Source organism: Sceloporus occidentalis, unplaced genomic scaffold (genome assembly GCF_023333645.1).
Source record: "Sceloporus occidentalis isolate IW3139 unplaced genomic scaffold, rSceOcc1.0.p SCAF_52, whole genome shotgun sequence".
NCBI lineage: Eukaryota > Metazoa > Chordata > Lepidosauria > Squamata > Phrynosomatidae > Sceloporus > Sceloporus occidentalis.
In genome coordinates this window covers 76,509-94,282 of record NW_028317032.1, presented here as the reverse complement: position 1 = coordinate 94,282, position 17,774 = coordinate 76,509, and the positions used below count along the sequence as shown (strand labels likewise).

The 17,774-nt window shown below is 39.1% G+C and overlaps 2 protein-coding genes across 2 annotated transcripts; one reads left to right on the top strand and one right to left on the bottom strand.

The window, feature by feature from the left end:
* Positions 1-974: 974 nt before the first annotated feature.
* Positions 975-6,820, top strand: LOC149288303 (hatching enzyme 1.2-like). The gene is made up of 11 exons (XM_089491856.1): positions 975-1,043; positions 1,190-1,211; positions 1,433-1,486; positions 1,947-2,081; positions 2,178-2,295; positions 2,759-2,958; positions 3,548-3,612; positions 4,408-4,633; positions 5,377-5,495; positions 5,745-5,967; positions 6,792-6,820. The coding sequence occupies exons 1-11, from the start codon at positions 975-977 to the stop codon at positions 6,818-6,820; spliced, it is 1,260 nt and encodes a 419-aa protein (XP_089347982.1).
* A 2,178-nt stretch (positions 6,821-8,998) lies between these two features.
* Positions 8,999-17,562, bottom strand: LOC149288302 (embryonic protein UVS.2-like). The gene is made up of 11 exons (XM_089491855.1): positions 17,494-17,562; positions 17,326-17,347; positions 16,881-16,931; positions 15,856-15,990; positions 15,642-15,759; positions 14,883-15,061; positions 13,904-14,013; positions 13,402-13,627; positions 13,134-13,252; positions 12,651-12,873; positions 8,999-9,102 (listed from the first exon to the last, which is right to left on the bottom strand). Exons 1-11 carry the CDS (start codon positions 17,560-17,562, stop codon positions 8,999-9,001), a joined length of 1,356 nt encoding a protein of 451 aa, XP_089347981.1.
* Positions 17,563-17,774: the final 212 nt, after the last annotated feature.

Genomic DNA, 17,774 nt, shown 5'->3' with positions numbered 1-17,774 from the left:
CAGGGTCGTCTTATAATCGAGGAAATACGGCATTTGGGATCTTCAGATATATCTCAATATGTCCGTCGCATGCTAATAACAATTTGTACCTTAATGATGAAAAAATAAATTTCTAAGAAATGTTTCGCTCTGTTCAGTTTTATAATTGACCACATAATTCAGTTTTCCAATATAAAATATGTTCTCACAGTCTACATGACATTTGTAAAAGTGTTTTTATTACTACAATTACATTTTTTTGTAATTTGTATTGTAGTAAAAGTCCAGCAATTTAAACCTTTATGCTGTTAACACTGCTGAGATGATCTCGTGTATCTAGAACCTTTGACAGATGAAAGGATATTATACATAAACACTGAATATTCTGCACAGGCTCAGCCACGAAAAACTACAAATAAGGAACATAACTAAAATAATCTAAAGACTGAATCAGACAATAAAAGCATCAGGAAAACATCTAAATATTATAAATTAAAAAGCCATAACCAATTAAACACATTTAGATTTAAATCCAAGTTTTTAGTCAAAGTAATGTATTCTAGAGTACGCTGCGCAGAAAGCTAGTATTTGCTAGTATTTGACTCTGATTGTCTATTGATATGTTGATTACTACCACTTTCTTCAATTACCAAAAAGTAAGTTTCAGCATATAACTGAATACCCTAAATAAAAAGGTGATGCTAATTGTTTGGCAAAATACAATCTAAGTCTCTTTTGTTTTATTTTAATCTCCAAATCTGACAGACTAACCTACTCTCAGATATCAGATGTGGCTACTTTTAACATGGTTTTAGTAATGAAAGGGTTAAAAGGGTTAAAAGGTTTTTTTTTCTTCTCTTAAGTAGGTAGTACTCTACCACCTGTTTACATTTCAGGGCTGCCTGCTGATTGGTCGGTCTCCTCCTCCTGAGCACTATATATATATCTGTCCTCATCCTCTGTCTCATTAGAGAGAATTCCTACACACAGTGACAATGGAGCTGTCCACGGTGCTAGTGCTGATTGCAGCTGGGTGGGCCGTTTGTCTGGCTTCACCTATCCGGGTAAGTAGCTGAGACCCCGTCTTATCTTTACTCTATTGAACAGTCTCTCTTCTCTGCGCCTCTGTCTCGGCTGCTTGTGTTTGGGGTTTGGGGAATGTTTTCTGCCCTTATGCCGCCTTCATTGATGTGTCTTTATTCTCCCGCAGGTCCATCCGGACTCTGACGGCGGTACGTATTAAACCAATAACTATTACTATGCGCTTAATACAATTATACCAATGCCTTCTTGTTGACCTTACTTTCTGATTCTCTCTGATCTGAGTACAACTCAGTTATCCTCCCATTTTCCTAAATAATTAAGCTATGAGAAAAATAATATACTTGGCCTTTTGTCTTTGTGACTTTGCCAGTAAGGCATTTCATCTTTGTTTTCTCATAATTCCTTACAGACCCAAAACGTGACAACAGAACTGTATTTGAACGTATAGAAGCTCTAAATAATGGTGAGAATTCTTAAAATGTGATGGTGCTGATACCATGTGGATGATCATAAAGAGCTTTTATTTAAGATCAACTCTGTTAATATTGTCTTGATGCAAGGGGGTTACATATAAAAACTGATTCTGAGGAAGTTTCAAAAGTGGTTTTATCACCATAGCAATCACTGGAATGATATCTGCTTACCATGCCTTCAAAGCATTGTAGAAGATGTACTTCCATAGCAGCTGAGAGTTACTTGGGGACTACTCAGTAGACATTCAATAGTTCCAGATGCAAACCCTATACAATTATACAATTGTTTGAATTACTCAATATTTGAATGTGTATCTCAGAATGTTCCTTGATTCTTCATACAGCTTACTATGTGCCATAAGATTGACCTTCAGGTCGGTTTATACAGAACTCTCCTGCTTCGCTCTTCAAGCTCCATGTTATGTGATTTATTCTCCTGTTTATTTTCAGGTATCTCCAAGCCGCTAAGAGACGGAGACATTGCCTACAATATTGGGCGCAGTGCCACCAAATGTGACGGCTGTTTGTGGGATACCTGCGAGAACGGGATGGTTTACGTCCCTTATGTTCTTTCCTCTGCATATTGTAAGTTATACTCGTTACTGAGCAGAAGCCTAATTTCTATAGTAATAAGGTCACTTTCTCATGTTAAGAAAACTCACATAATCTTTCTGCCTCCAGCTGATGTAGACAAATGGCTGATTACAGACGCCTTCATGGAGTTTGAAACAATGACCTGTTTGAAGTTTGTCAGCAGAAGCGCAGAAGCCGACTATCTCAGTATAGAGTCTTTATCTGGGTGAGTCTCAGCACCTTCTAGGTGTCCCCAGGCTGTTAATTCAGAAAACTCTCTAGCCAGGGCCAACCAGAAGACCCTAACTAGACGGTAATATGGAGCTTGATTCAATGACCCGACTGAACATTAATTGGTAACAATTTGTTTAAATGTTTGGTTTGATTTCAACTACCTGACTAAACCCTGAGCAACGATCTTTGATTCTAGATACTAAAACTGCTCAAATAACACTTCACTGAAATCAATAGGAAACAACATCAATTAAGCAATGTATTGGGTCGCAAAGAGCATTAAATCAACATAAATGCACATTTGAACATTGACATTCTGAAGCTCTCTTTGAAGGCCTTTAAAGTAGAAATATAGACATTTCTTATTAGGAAAGGGAAAAAGAATACATTTGCACCATCTTAAACAATTTATGTTATCTATATCAGTCTTTACAATTATCCAAATTACCCGTTAGGTGTTGGTCGTATGTTTCCAAGACTGGTGGCAAACAGGTTGTGAGTTTGAGTAAGAACGGGTGCATGAATCATGGCGTCATCCAGCATGAACTGATGCACACGCTGGGCTTCATCCATGAGCACTCCAGGAGCGACAGGAATAACTACGTAGATATCTTGTGGCAAAACATCCTTCCAAGTGAGAAATGTGAACACACGGGTACAACCGTTGACACCATGAGGGTGGAGAATGTACAATTATCTGAGCAGTCACTTGGTCCCAGAGATGAGTAAATAATGTTTGTTATACCTTTTTCGAGTCACATAAGTTTTCAAGACCTCAGTCTTTTTATCAGTTATAATTGTACATAGACACAGCAGTGAAGGGCTGACACACTTTGGCCCAGGGGAGCATACATCCAATATGGCCAATATAATAAATACACACACAAGTGTACACAGGCAAGTAAATAAGTCAGCTTTCCTTGTCTGGAGGCTACTTTAACTTCTGCTTGGATGAAGTATAAGCTTCTGTGTTTCTACTGTTGGTCATGTAATGTCTCATAATGTGACCTTACTGAGTTCTTCAGACTTTAAGCCCTGTTTGAAGAATTTTGACTGACATGTTGGGAAATTCAACATATTTCTGTATTGAATATATATCTGCCATGATCATTCAGGGTATTATCCACTGTGGAGTATCCATCCAGCTGACATGCTCTCTGCCTTTCATTATACATGTCACTGAACATATGATTAGTTTAAGATGGGCTGGTCTCATTATCTTATATCTGTCTGTCTGCTTGCAGTATATCAGCCCAACTTTGAGATCAGAGATTCCAACAATTTGGACCTTCCCTATGACTACAGCTCAGTAATGCACTTCCCAAGGCAAGTAGAATTCTGTACCAAGACATTGCAACAGAGTTTTATTTCAGTTCCTCTAGAGCAATATCTAATAGTCTTTATATTCCAATAGCACTGCTTTTTCCAGCACCTCGGGAAGAGCCACAATAGTTCCAAAACCTGACCCCACAGTTCCTATCGGACAGATGTTTGGAATGAGCCACCTCGATGTGATGAAAATTAACAAACTCTATAAGTGCAGTAAGTGTTTACTCAGTTCAGTGTCTTGTTTGTGTTCTGATTGTGAAATAGAAGACCCTGACCTGTAATGGTCCACATGCTTAGTCTACGGAGTTGTAAAATGTTCTATTACGGTTTTACAATATAATCTTTTTATTTTTTTTAGATCTTTGCCGGACAAAATTAACAAATTCCTCAGGATCTTTCTCCACCAATGGCCTTTCGTTCGGACAGGATAGTAGCTGTCTTTGGCTGATTGAAACTCTAAATAAAAAGGTTTATATAAACCTAGTCCAATTGGATGTTTTGCTTTAAAAATAGAAAAAAAAAGCAGTGAAAAAGGATCAGTTCTACAGGGCCAATTCTAACCCATGATTAACCCATTCAATGGAATTACTAATGCAGTTTAATTAAAAAGTATAATCACTGGCTGCATGGATTAAAAAAAATGAAAATAAAATTTCATTTTATATGGATGATCCATTTTAGGACAGAGTTATAATATCCGTAATAGTAATGCTAAGAGGCTGATCAATGCATTTTCCGTATTGCTTTCAACGTGCCCCATCTTCTCCCCCCCCAGGTTTCTCTGCAGCTCAGCGGCGTCAACATCCCTCTTTCTGTCGGCTGTAATGAAAGCTACATTAAGGTATATGATGGCGGATATAAATCTGATGAGGTTCTTCTGAATAATACCTGTGGATTTGAGATGATCCCACCTTTAATTTCATCTACAAACCTGATGTTGGTGGAGCTCGTGAGCAGCCAGAAGCCGGCTTTGAGCAGATTCAGTGCCTCCTATAATACCGGTAAGGGTCCTTCCATTTTACTGCGAATCTGTTAATCGCGTAAAATGAAACTGCTGTTCTTTCGTTATTATTGAAACATTTAAAAAACAAGGGTTTAAAAAATTATATTATGCCCTATAGTGTAACCATACAAAATGTTATAATTATATAGTTATAATAGTGGTGTATTCACTAAGTGAAGCTTGTAGGTGTGTTGTCCTGGAAAATTTCTCCTTATCATCTTCACGGCCAAATGTCATGAGTTTTCCTGTAAAAGGGGCCAAGTTGGTCCTTGTGATGTAGCAATGCCTAGTGCGCAGTTAATTTTTAGTTTGATGTTCTACAACGTATAGTTCGGAGGGTAAGTTTAAATATTTTACCTGAAAACCTTATTTGAATAAAGCCCCTAGAAAAAAATGCTAGTCTGTATTCCTGGATCCATTCCTTTCTTATATGTAAAGCAACAGCTCCCGGGTTTGGGTTCCAAATTAAAGACATGTATTACCTTTTACCGTTATGAGATTGCTGCAAAACATGGCAATATTCTGCGATGTTCATGAACTATCACTTCTATAGTATTTTTGCTGTGTCTACATTTCTTAACACAATAACATTTCTTAAATAATTTATTTCTGCATTTCATATCTAAACATAATATGAGCTTCTTCTTATTAGACACTCAGAAAGCAAATATAGATGCATAGATTATGGGAGAAAGGTGTGCTCTGTTTAGAAACATCCAATATTCTTTTTTTTATTCACAGTTACCTATGGAGAGACCTTCATCAACGATAACGGGATTGTGATTTCTCCATGGGTCAGAGGCTTCTACCCCAACAATGTGGATGCTGTATATTCCATCATAGCCCCGCAGAGATATAAGGTGATATATTACCTGTAGTAGCAAAATATATTACGTGGCGGCTGCTCTGTATCAAAGCCTAATCTAGATAGTGTGTAATGTGTCCAAAATGGATGTTGGTGCTTAATGAGAATGGGAAATATCGTTTTATTTTCTGTAACATGAGCTGTCGGTCTGCGCACAGATTGAACGTCTATCAAAGCCCTTACGTTCTCCTCTATAGACTCATAATCAGTCTCTGCTAACCAGGACGGTGTCTTTCTCTCCTAGGTGTCCCTGACCTTCTCTTATTTCTATATGGAGGATTCCCTAAACTGTTCCAAAGACTACCTGATTGTCACAGATGGAGCCGCTATGATTGCCCCAGCCCTGGGCAAATTCTGTGGGATGAAGTTACCTCCGGCTTTGGTGTCTTCTGGGAATGTAATGTTATTGCAGTTTCACAGCGATGACCAGAATAACTCCTATGGATACAAGGCGTCCTATCGCTTTGGTAAGTGGGAGAACTGAAGTAGTAATCACAGCCAAGCAGCAATCCCAGAAGTTTCTGGTTTTGGAAGACATCGTATGATGTTTTACATTTTTTTTTACAATCACAGTTTACTAGTGTTACTTATTTTACTCTTGCCTGCCTCAAAACCAAAAAGAAAAAAATAATAAGTGTCACACGACTAAACTTACATTAACTACACTTATTACATGGATCTTGATGTTAGGAGCAATGATATATGTAAGGGTGCTCTATGGTATGATATGTTGTATCTAGGGCTAGTGTTTTATAAAACATTTAAAATATAATATAAGGCTGATAATATAAAAATAATAAGCAATGTCAAATTATATATTGCATTACGTATAACATGCGGTGGGGGTATTATTAACCTCCTTCTCTGTTTTTGTAGTAATCTAGAAGATGAAGCAAGATTTCCCTTGAGCCACCTGAAGATGTTCAAAGTTAAAATGTAGATACATGTTGTGTTATTTTGTAAATATTATCAGTTGTGTTTCTGTGAATTACTTGTTGTCAGAGCAATCATTAACTTTACGCAAAAGGATCTGCTGTCCAGCATCCAGGCTTAGCTTAGGGACCCCCAGTAGATCTCCAGTGGGGCCCGTAGCAGGGAATGTAATATTATATACCTGTGTCCAGCAGGGGGCAGCATGCAGACCACAGAGGAGGATGTGTTAATGTGGCTGCACATAGGCCACAGGTCTATGGGAAGGAAGCTTGATCCAGACCTCATTATATAGAGAGAGACGGCTCTGCTTGATGTAATTTTTTATCTCAATCACTTGTTACTCCGTGTTCACCACTAGTGTTAGTATCTGTTATTGAGGTTCAATAGACTGTCTGTTTTTGGACAGGCCTATAATAGAGTTTATTAACAAGATAAAACAAAATAAGTTCACTTAAATCCACTTTATTTTTATTCACAATGTCATATTTTCTACACATCCACCTTGGATCTTATTATTTCACGAGGGATTCCTGATGGTTGGAGGAACTTTAAATCAGTGTTTAAGTAAAGCTTTAGATATTGCTTACATTAATGTTCGATGCTGACTGTATATTGTGTTTCTGGGAATAAAGGTATTTTACTTCTAACTCAACATTTACTATTGTCCCTCATCATCTTCAGCAGCATTCCTTTTAAATAAAATAATAACTGCATTTGTAACATGCCTTTCCCTAACTAGTATTATTGTAACTTAAATAGAATGCACATTGTTTGCGTTTGTTGTGAAAAATACCTTCATATAATACCGTGTCATAGTGGTTAAAGAGTATGAAGTCCCTGACAGTCTCACCAAAAAGTAAGTTGCGAGTACTTTAATTTGTATTCTTTGGAAACTACCTTAAAGCAGTGATGTTTTTGGGCCTGATTGCCCAATTTTCCGTATGAAACCAAGTTGCAGACCTGAGAGTCAAGTATATCCACTGCATCCTGCAATTTCTGCGTCATATTACCATGTATGGTAATATCATGACATCACAGTTGACCCTCGTTGTAAAAAAAACATTCACCATAGTAAAAATTAATTAAATAAATAAATGAAGGCCCCACAACCATGTTGCACATTCACATTCATTAACAAAACCTAAAAACTGGGAAAAAATAAGATTTTTTTTTCACAGTTTCACCTATAAAAACTGTACAGTTTGTCCTGATTTTGGAGACACCTTATATGCCTCGTAGTTTCGTCTATTTTGGTTGTTACAGGGCTAATATTAGATTTTTTTTTAAACGTGATATGCTGGAAGTTGGACCCCAATCACGGCTAGAAAAAAAAAAAAAGTGCTGAACCAAACTATATATTTTTTGATGGTTTACAACCCAAAGTATTAGGGGGATTTTAATACTTTTTATTTAACCATTTCAGTCACCGACTTTGGGCAAAGAATTTTTTACATTTTTTTTAACACACATTGCAGTATTTCAGTAGATTTATTTCACAGGGTGTATGCACGTAGAGGAGCAACTCATGATTTGTATTGAGCAACACCCCGAGTAGAGCAATACCCCACATGCTTGGGTATGGTATGTTTTTTGGACATTGTGGGGTCAAATTTGCGTTCCAAATGTCAAGTGACAGGTTTAGGCCACTAATATTGATCAGTGAGACCGATCAATAATCAGTGGCCTAAAGTGACATTGATAAGTGATCAGGTAGTAATAATTACTAATGTATTAAAAAAACTAATAAAATGAAAAGAAAATATTAATATTCTGTGTGTTTCATTTTACTTTTTTTCATTACCAATTGGCTGTCATAATGATCAGGTCACTCTTATTGGTCGGAAGTGATCTAATCATCAGCCCACTCCCTACTGGCTGACCTGGAAGCATTTTGACCTCCATGTAAGGGCTGTTTTTCTTTTAACTCTTTTAATGCTGTGCTCCAAAGCACTGACTGTGATTTGGTCCCCACTGAAGAGACAAACATTAACCCTAAAATGGCACAATCGTGGCATTAAAGGGGTTAACACTGCGCAACTGCTCTTATGAATTGATTACGCAGCAGTTGAGGGGTTAGGGCGAGACCAAGGAATTTGGCCCTAAAGCTGATGCTATGACGGGTTACCAGCAATTACAGAGTTGAATGTCAATTAAATGTGAAAAATTTTATAATATTAATATATAATTAGCTTATAGAGACAAGCAGCAAAAAGCAAACAAGTAGACTTGGGCGCTGGCCAACTCTACGTGTTCATCTTCGTGTTTGTGGGCGAAAATATCTTCATATTCCACGAATATTCGCCAGTAATACGGGGTTAACGCGGTACGCACTACGCAGCAGCTTTGGTGCCAGTATTAAATGTCCGTACGAGCAACTTTATTGGTCACTCATTGGTTGATGGCAGACGAGCTTCTGCTGGCAACCAAATGGACTGGTCTCCAAATGTTTCCAGGGTTGCTTTTCAGTCCCAGTCCGGCCCTGAAAAAAGGGATATCCGGCCCGCAACAGGCAGAAGGGAAAACTGCAGAACATCTGCCTCTGGAACCTCCTCTGAAATTAGTTGGTCATGCCCGAAAGGAGCCTCGGAAGGCATGTGGAGTCTGGCTCTGGTATGGGCGGGAGCCTGGATGGTAGAAACGGCTGGAGACCCGGCCCCTCGGTCGTCCAGCTGTGAGGATTAGGGATGAGAAACCCAGTATGCAGGAATATACAGTCCAATAGAGCGCGTGGTCCAGAAACGTAGCCGAGTCAGGGTAATAAAACACAGTCCAGTAAACGAAGCCAAGGTTCAGGGTAGGAAAGGTCAGCGAAATCCGTAATAACAATAGCCGGGGTCAGGAATATAGAAGTCAGCAAGGTCCAAAGGAAATCTGAGGTCAGCAACAAGATCACTCAGGAAACAGCAAAATGCAAAGGGAAGCTCAATAAGAAACACTGAGTAATACTCAGTGCTGGTTTATAAAGCCGCCACTAGATGTCGCCCCCGCCTCCGTGTACAGCGTCCCCCGCCATTCCAGGACTGGAAGGGTTAAGTTGAGGTGGGGGCGCGCGCGCCTAGAATAACCTGCAGATGGCGCCGGAGAGGAAGCAGGAGCCGCATTGTGCCCGGCACTCGCGGGTATTCAGGTGAGTGACTTCTACGGGGTCGTAGCTGTGGACCCTGACACCAGCCCCGGCGGAAAAACGACTATCTTGTGGAAACACCTTTCTCATTGAGAAAAATATAAATGAAAAATAAACAATTATTATAATGTAAATCTCACAAAATAAATTACAAGGAAAAAAAGGACAAAATCCAATAATACAAATATAGGTAATAAATATATCCTTAAGGAAATAGACAAATATAAATAACAGGGCTGACCTTTCTTCAATGGTGAGCAGCAAAGAAATATATTATGTTAATCTTTTTATTGATTGGTTGTGATCTGTTCTATTTATATCCTTGCTGCTATGGTGACAGTAAAGGAAGATAATGCAAATATGAAGCCTCCTGTCTTGCCTTAAAATTCAGTGCACTTTCTAAGAGAACTCTTGTCACCAAAAAGGCCCCCAATGAACCGGGAGTTATTAAAGGGTATCCAGAGGAACTTCTCTTCCGGATACCCCGGTCCTGGGCTTTTTTGTAAACATGGTCATATAACCAAATCCAAAATTATGCGATAATTTGATCTAACCTTTTTTTTTTATATACAAAAGTTATACCTACAGACCAACAATATAGGAATATCAGTGAGAAAGGTTTTCAAATATATTATAATCCATACATTTTATACGTTTAGTTTGCCCCGTAAAACGCATAAGGTTCATGTTAGCTTGGAGGGTGCAGCTGTCGTTCTACTTGATTTTTAAATTGATGAATTATTTGCTACACTGGATACGATATATTTAGGTTTACAACTAAGAATTCCCTATGTAACCCAACAATGAAGCATCAGTAATCTTAGGTGGTCAGCAAAAAACCTCTAATGCAAGGGACAGGTACATAGCCTCTAAAATGGCCCCCAATGTGCTGTGTTTTCATTTCAACACGCCGATTCTTTGTGCACCAAAAAGAGCAAGATGACTTAAAACGGGGAATATTTTGCAGGATAAGATTTATCAGGAAAAAACGAAGGGATCTCAATATGTCCGACTTGAAAGAGAGAAAAGAGAGGGGAGATGTGATAGAAACATTTAAAGACATGTTCGAACAAGAGGCCATAATCTAACACAAGACGGCCAGAGGTTTAGATTTAACACAAGCGTTTAAGCTTCCTCAAGCAACAGATTTAACGAGGACTTCGAGAGAGATTCAAGTTCCCCTCTGTTCCCAGGTATACCTGGGAACTCTCTGGCTCCTGGCGTTGTGGTCCTGCTGAGGGAAGTGGCCGCGGAGTGGGGTGTGCAGCAATGCTGCTCCCGCGACCCGGAGATCCCAGAGAGTTCCCAGGGCAAGGAGAGGACCTGAAAAAGATGATCCCAGAGCCAAGTGTGGTTTTTATCTGCCTGGGCCTGTGTGTGTTGTCTGGGGAAGATTTTCCAATGGAATGTTTACATTAATGGGTAGTTAGGCTGGCCCTTTGGGGCAGCAATGTGTAGGCCAGGAGGGCTTCAATTGGGAGCTAGGCTTTATTTTGGGGTATTTGTTGTTTAAACCTATAATATTGTTGTTCCTGAGCCTAAAACGGGGTTTTGTTACATGTGGTGGCGAAAACGGGCTGCTAAATATTATTATAGATCCGGTCAAAAAAAGTTAGTGTTTGTACTGAAGACCTCTTGTTTTAAAACAGGATGCAGAGGATACATTTGACTGATGATATACATGCATTCACATGCATTTATTGTATATATATATATATATATATATATATATATATATTTATATATATTTTTTTATTTTTTTTCAAATACCCAAATAATGTGCACTAAATGTAAATTATAAAAATACTACAGTGAGGGACAGGCATGTTTCAAATGCAATTATTCTTATATTTAAATTGAATGCTGCTGAAGAAGATGAGGGACAATAGTAAATGTTGAGTTAGAAGTAAAATACCTTTATTCTCAGAAACACAATATACAGTCCGCATCGAACATTAATGTAAGCAATATCTAAAGCTTTACTTAAACACTGATTTAAAATTCCTCCAACCATCAGGAATCCCTTATGATATAATAAGATCTAAGGAGGGTGTGTAGAACATACGACATTACAAAGAAAAAACTTATTTTGTTTTATCTTGTTAATAAACTCTATTATAGGCCTGTCTTAAAACAGAGTCTATTGAACCTCAACAACAGATACTAACAGGAGTGGCAAACATGGAGTAACAAGTGATGGCATAAAAAATGGCATCAAGCAGAGCCGTCTCTCTATATAATGAGGTCTGGATCAAGCTTCCTTACCATAGACCTGTGGCCTATGTGCAGCCACATTAACACATCCTCCTCTGTGGTCTGCATGCTGCCCCCTGCTGGACACAGGTATATAATATTATATCCGATGCTACGGGCCTGCAGGTTGGGCACAGACCACAAAGGTGGAAGTGTTGGGTAGGGAGATCTGTGCGTGAGGTCGCTCAGACCTCCATCTGCCGACTGTGGCGGCTGTTTCTGGGTCCCAATGGAGATCTACTGGGGGTCCCTAAGCCGGACAGCAGATCCTTTTGCGTAATGTTAATGATTGTCCTGACAACAAGTAATTCACAGAAACACAACTCTATAATATTTACAAAATAACACAACATGTATCTACATTTTAACTTTGAACATCTTCAGGTGGCTCAAGGGAAATCTTGCTTCATCTTCTAGATTACTACGGAGACACTGCAGGATAGAGAGGGAGGTTAATAATACCGTCACCGCATGTTATACGTAATGCAATATATAATTTGACATTGCTTATTATTTTTATATTATCAGCCTTATATTATATTTTAAATGTTTTATAAAACACTAGCCCTAGATACAACATATCATACCATAGAGCACCCTTACATATATCATTGCTCCTAACATCAAGATCCATGTAATAAGTGTAGTTAATGTAAGTTTAGTCGTGTGACACTAATTATTTTTTTCTTTTTGGTTTTGAAGCAGCCAAGAGTAAAATAAGTAACACTAGTAAACTGTGATTGTAAAACAAAATTTAAAACATCATACGATGTCTTCCAAAACCAGAAACTTCTGGGGTTGCTGCTTGGCTGTGATTACTACTTCAGTTCTCCCACTTACCAAAGCGATAGGACGCCTTGTATCCATAGGAGTTTTTCTGGTCATCGCTGTGAAACTGCAATAACATTACATTCCCAGAAGACACCAAAGCCGGAGGCAACTTCATCCCACAGAATTTGCCCAGGGCTGGGGCAATCGTAGCGGCTCCATCCGTGACAATCAGGTAGTCTTTGGAACAATTTAGGGAATCCTCCATATAGAAATAGGAGAAGGTCAGGGACACCTAGGAGAGAAAGACACCGTCCTGGTTAGCAGAGAACATTTCAGAGACTGATTATGAGTCTATAGAGGAGAACATAAGGGCTTTGATAGACGTTCAATCTGTGTGCAGACCGACAGCTCATGGTACAGAAAATCAAACTATTTTTCCCATTCTTATTAAGCAGAAAGGCCCATTTGGACACATTACACACTATCTAGATTAGGCTTTGATACAGCCCAGACTCCATGTAATAACTTTTGCTACTACAGGTAATATGTTACCTTATATCCCTGCGGGGCTATGATGGAATATACAGCATTCACATTGTTGGGGTAGAAGCCTCTGACCCAGGGAGAAATCACAATCCCCTTATCCTTGATGAAGGTCTCTCCATAGGTAACTGTGAATAAAAAAAAACATTTCAGAGCAATAACATAACAACTTGAGGGTTACAGAAGAATAGATTCTGCTAATTTCTGCAAAATAATGAAAACAGATATTTAGTTTTTAATTTTTAATTTATTATCAGATACATGAAAGGGGCCTTACCGGTATTATAGTTTGCACTGAATCTGCTCAAAGCCGGCTCCTGGCTGCTCACGAGCTCCACCAACATCAGGTTTGTAGATGAAATTAAAGGTGGGATCATCTCAAATCCACAGGTATTATTCAGAAGAACCTCATCAGATTTATATCCGCCATCATATACCTTAATGTAGCTTTCATTACAGCCGACAGAAAGAGGGATGTTGATGCCGCTGAGCTGCAGAGAAACCTGGAGAGAAAGAAAAAACAGATTGAAAAAAGGGTAAAAGAAGATCAATATCCAGGAACACGAACTACATCTTTCCCACTGCCAGTAAAGTGTAATCTACTTCTAAAGCAAGAAACATAGAGTTTTACAGAAGAGCCATTCAGTCCATCTAGTCTGCCCAATTCTTAAGACTAGTTTCGGATTAGGTGGCAGTTTTCTAATAACTGTCTCTATAACTGTTTCTTTTTATAGCAAATAACTCAAGAAAGTCTGAGTTTTGCCCGGTTTCTTATTAACCTTTTTATTTGGAGTTTGAATCAACCAAAGACAGCTGCCGTCCTGTCCGAAGGAAAGGCCATCAGGGGAGAAAGATCCTGAAGGGTCTGTGAACTTTGTACGGCAAAGATCTGAATAAACAAAAAAAAGTGTAATAGAATGATACAACTTTGCAGAGGACTCAGCATGTGGACTATTACGGAGCGGGTGTCACATATCCCCTTATAACGCACACAAATTAGCAGCACAAGTTTTACTAACAATGAAAATCTTTACAAAAAAAGACTTACTGCACTTATAGAGTTTGTTAATCTTCATCACATCAAGGTGGCTCATTCCAAGCGTCTGTCCGATGGGCACCTTGGGGTCAGGTTTTGGAACTATTGTGGTTGTTCCAGAGGGGTTGGAATAAGCAGTGCTATTGGGAGATGAAGACTATTAGATATGGAGCAAAATAAATTGGAATAAAACAGTCTTAATACAGAATTCTACTTGCCTTGGGTAGTGCATTATTGAGCCGTAGTCATAGGGAAGATCCAAATTGTTGGAATCTCTAATCTCAAAGTTGGGATGATTTACTGCAAGCAGACAGACAGATGAGGATGATGAGACCAGACCATGTTAAATCTTTATATCTAATATATTTAGTACCATGTAGGATAAGAAGCACAACGCCTTTAGTCAATATTCCCCAGTGGATAAAATGCTGAATGAGAATATTCATATGACAAGGTAAGAGTGTGGGTTCCTATACACATAATGTGAAATTGAGATTTGTATTATTAAATGGATTTTTCATTTTGTAAGATCTATTTGCGAACTATTTGAATAATGTAACCATTCAGAGGTTGTCAATAATCCTTACTGCCCCGCGAATGCCCTGTAAGGCAGTGATCTCAGCCGTGGAAATTCACTTTTTGTGTTTTGTGTGTTCTCCACCCTCATAGTGATTTGATTGTCTCTGGGTTTAGGGTTGTACCCGTGTGATCACATTTCTCACCTGGAAGGATGTTTTGCCACAAGATATCTACGTAGTTATTCCTGTCGCTCCTGGAGTGCTCATGGATGAAGCCCAGCGTGTGCATCAGTTCATGTTGGATGACGCCGGTGTTCATGCACCCGTTCTTATCCAGGCTCACAACCTGTTTGCCACCAATCTTGGAAACATACGACCAACACCTAAGGGGTTGTAAAGTTTGGTATCAATCATAATGAAAAAAACACAACACAAAATGTCTTCCTATCCCCTGTCCTAATAATGGTTTTAGGAGGAATATTGGAAAATTGGACTTTTTCAAGAGGACTTGCACAATGCTGTCTGTATTCTTGCATTGTGCTTTTTTTAGAACCCTGAGTTTGACTCAATGTGTTTCCCCTGAAAGGATTATAATATCACTGGTAAACTTTTATTTGGTTATTTGTGCTTCTTTAGATGTGACTTTTGGATTTCAGAAAATGCTTTTGATTGGAATGTACCCGGAAAACGTATCCAGTTAAGTTGCTATAATAATTCTAACCATAAAAAGTGTCCTATTGATTTCAGTGAAGTGTTATATGAAGAGTTTTAGAATCCAGAATCAAAGATCTCTGGTAGTTGAAATCGAACCAAACATTTAAACAAATTGTTACCAATTAATGTTCAGTCGGGTCATTGAATCAAGCTCCATATTACCGTCTAGTTAGGCTCTTCTGGTTGGCCCTGGCGAGATAGTTTTCTGAATTAACAGTCTGGGGTCACCTAGAAGGTGCTGAGACTCACCCAGATAAAGACTCTATACTGAGATAGTCGGCTTCTGCGCTTCTGCTGACAAACTTCACGCAGGTCATTGTTTCAAACTCCATGAAGGCGTCTGTAATCAGCCATTTGTCTACATCAGCTGCAGACAGAAAGATTACGTGAGTTTCCATAACATGAGAAAGTGAATTTATTACATCAGAATAAAGCCGTCTGCTCAGTAACGAGTATAACTTACAATATGCAGAGGAAAGAACATAGGGGACGTAAACCATCCCGTTCTCGCAGGTATCCCACAAACAGCCGTCACATTTGGTGGCACTGCGCCCAATATTGTAGGCAATGTCTCCGTCTCTTAGCGGCTTGGAGATACCTGAAAATAAACAGGAGAATAAATCACATAACATGGAGCTTGAAGAGCGAAGCAGGAAGGTCAATCTTATGGCACATAGTAAGCTGCGTACATTTTACTAACGGTATGGAGCGTCTAGAAACATTCTGCAAGGGACTGAGCGTCACATTCAAACACTGACGCAGTCAGACAATTCTATAAGTGTATGGGGTTTGCATCTGAAACTAACCTGGAATCTTATATTTCTATATAACGTTACAAGGAAATAAAATGTTGCCGCTATCGGAAAAAAAAAAAGTATTTAAGGGTTTAAGGGTCAAGTAAGAAAGTAAAATAACAAAAAATGCCAAGACAGGAAGCCATCGGAGTTTTATGATCAATGGGAAATGATTGTGCTCAGAAATATTGTATTCGGCGTTATAATTACTGTATTTAAGATTAAGTATAATTTATTTTACAGCGCAGTTTCAATACAATATTATTATGTCATTGTATCTCTATGTAATACGATTAATAGGGAGGGTTGTCTTCAAGTAACTCTCCGGTGTTGTGGAAATGCATGTCCCACAATGCTCAGCCAGCACAAGAAACAGAAATGGGCCGTCAAGACCTATGTCTGAATGAGAATCATGGGAGTTGTAGTTTTAAGGTTGCTGGACAATTACCTGTTGCTTACCGCCGACTGGCTTTTATTAAGACAAATCAGAGAATTTTAAGGGCAGACACGGGGGGACACGGAGCATGGAGAGTTATACAGAAAAAATGTCTCCTGAGCAAGGTCGGAAAACTGGTCTTATATGAGCAAATCAGATTGGACATTCCAGTGGTTGCCATGGGGATAAGACCACTTTCCACAGAATCACTTTTCCACACACATCATGTAAGAAGAATCACATTTTAAGAACACTCACCTTTATTCAGAGCTTCTATGCGTTCAAATACAGTTCTGTCATCGCCGTTTTCTGAGAAAATAAACATTAAAGATGTTACTGAATCAGGAGGAAATCACATGATAAAAAGCCATGAATTATTTTCCCTAAAGTAGAAACGTAGAATTTGATGTCAGATAAGAACCATTTGGCCTTTGAGTCTGCCCATTTTTGTTTTTCTTCATGTAAGAACTCAAACCCCAACCAGTCCTTGGCCCGGTCCCATAGTCAGGATATCTTTATGGCTATCCCAAATTTAAATTGCCTGACTGTATTAGCCTCCACCACTTCTCCTGGGAGGCTGTCCCATTTATCTACCACCCTCTCTGTAAAGTAGATTATTAGTTTAGAAAGACAAGAAGAAGTATCCGTATCATACAGACAGAAAGAAATTCAACAATAACGGATAGCACCATTAAATACGTACCGCCGTCAGAGTCCGGATTGACCTGCGGGAGAATAAAGACACATCAATGAAGGCGGCATAAGGGCAGAAAACATTCCCCAAACCCCAAACACAAGCAGCCGAGACAGAGGCGCAGAGAAGAGAGACTGTTCAATAGAGTAAAGATAAGACGGGGTCTCAGCTACTTACCTGGATAGGTGAAGCCAGACAAACGGCCCACCCAGCTGCGATCAGCACTAGCACCGTGGACAGCTCCATTGTCACTGTGTGTAGGAATTCTCTCTAATGAGACAGAGGATGAGGACAGATATATATATAGTGCTCAGGAGGAGGAGACCGACCAATCAGCAGGCAGCCCCGGGACTCCACAGGGGGTAGAGTACCGCCCACTTTACAATCAATTGCGATTAATTTTTAAAAAATCTTTTTCAGGTGACCCTCATTACTAAAACCATGTGGGGGGAGGGGAT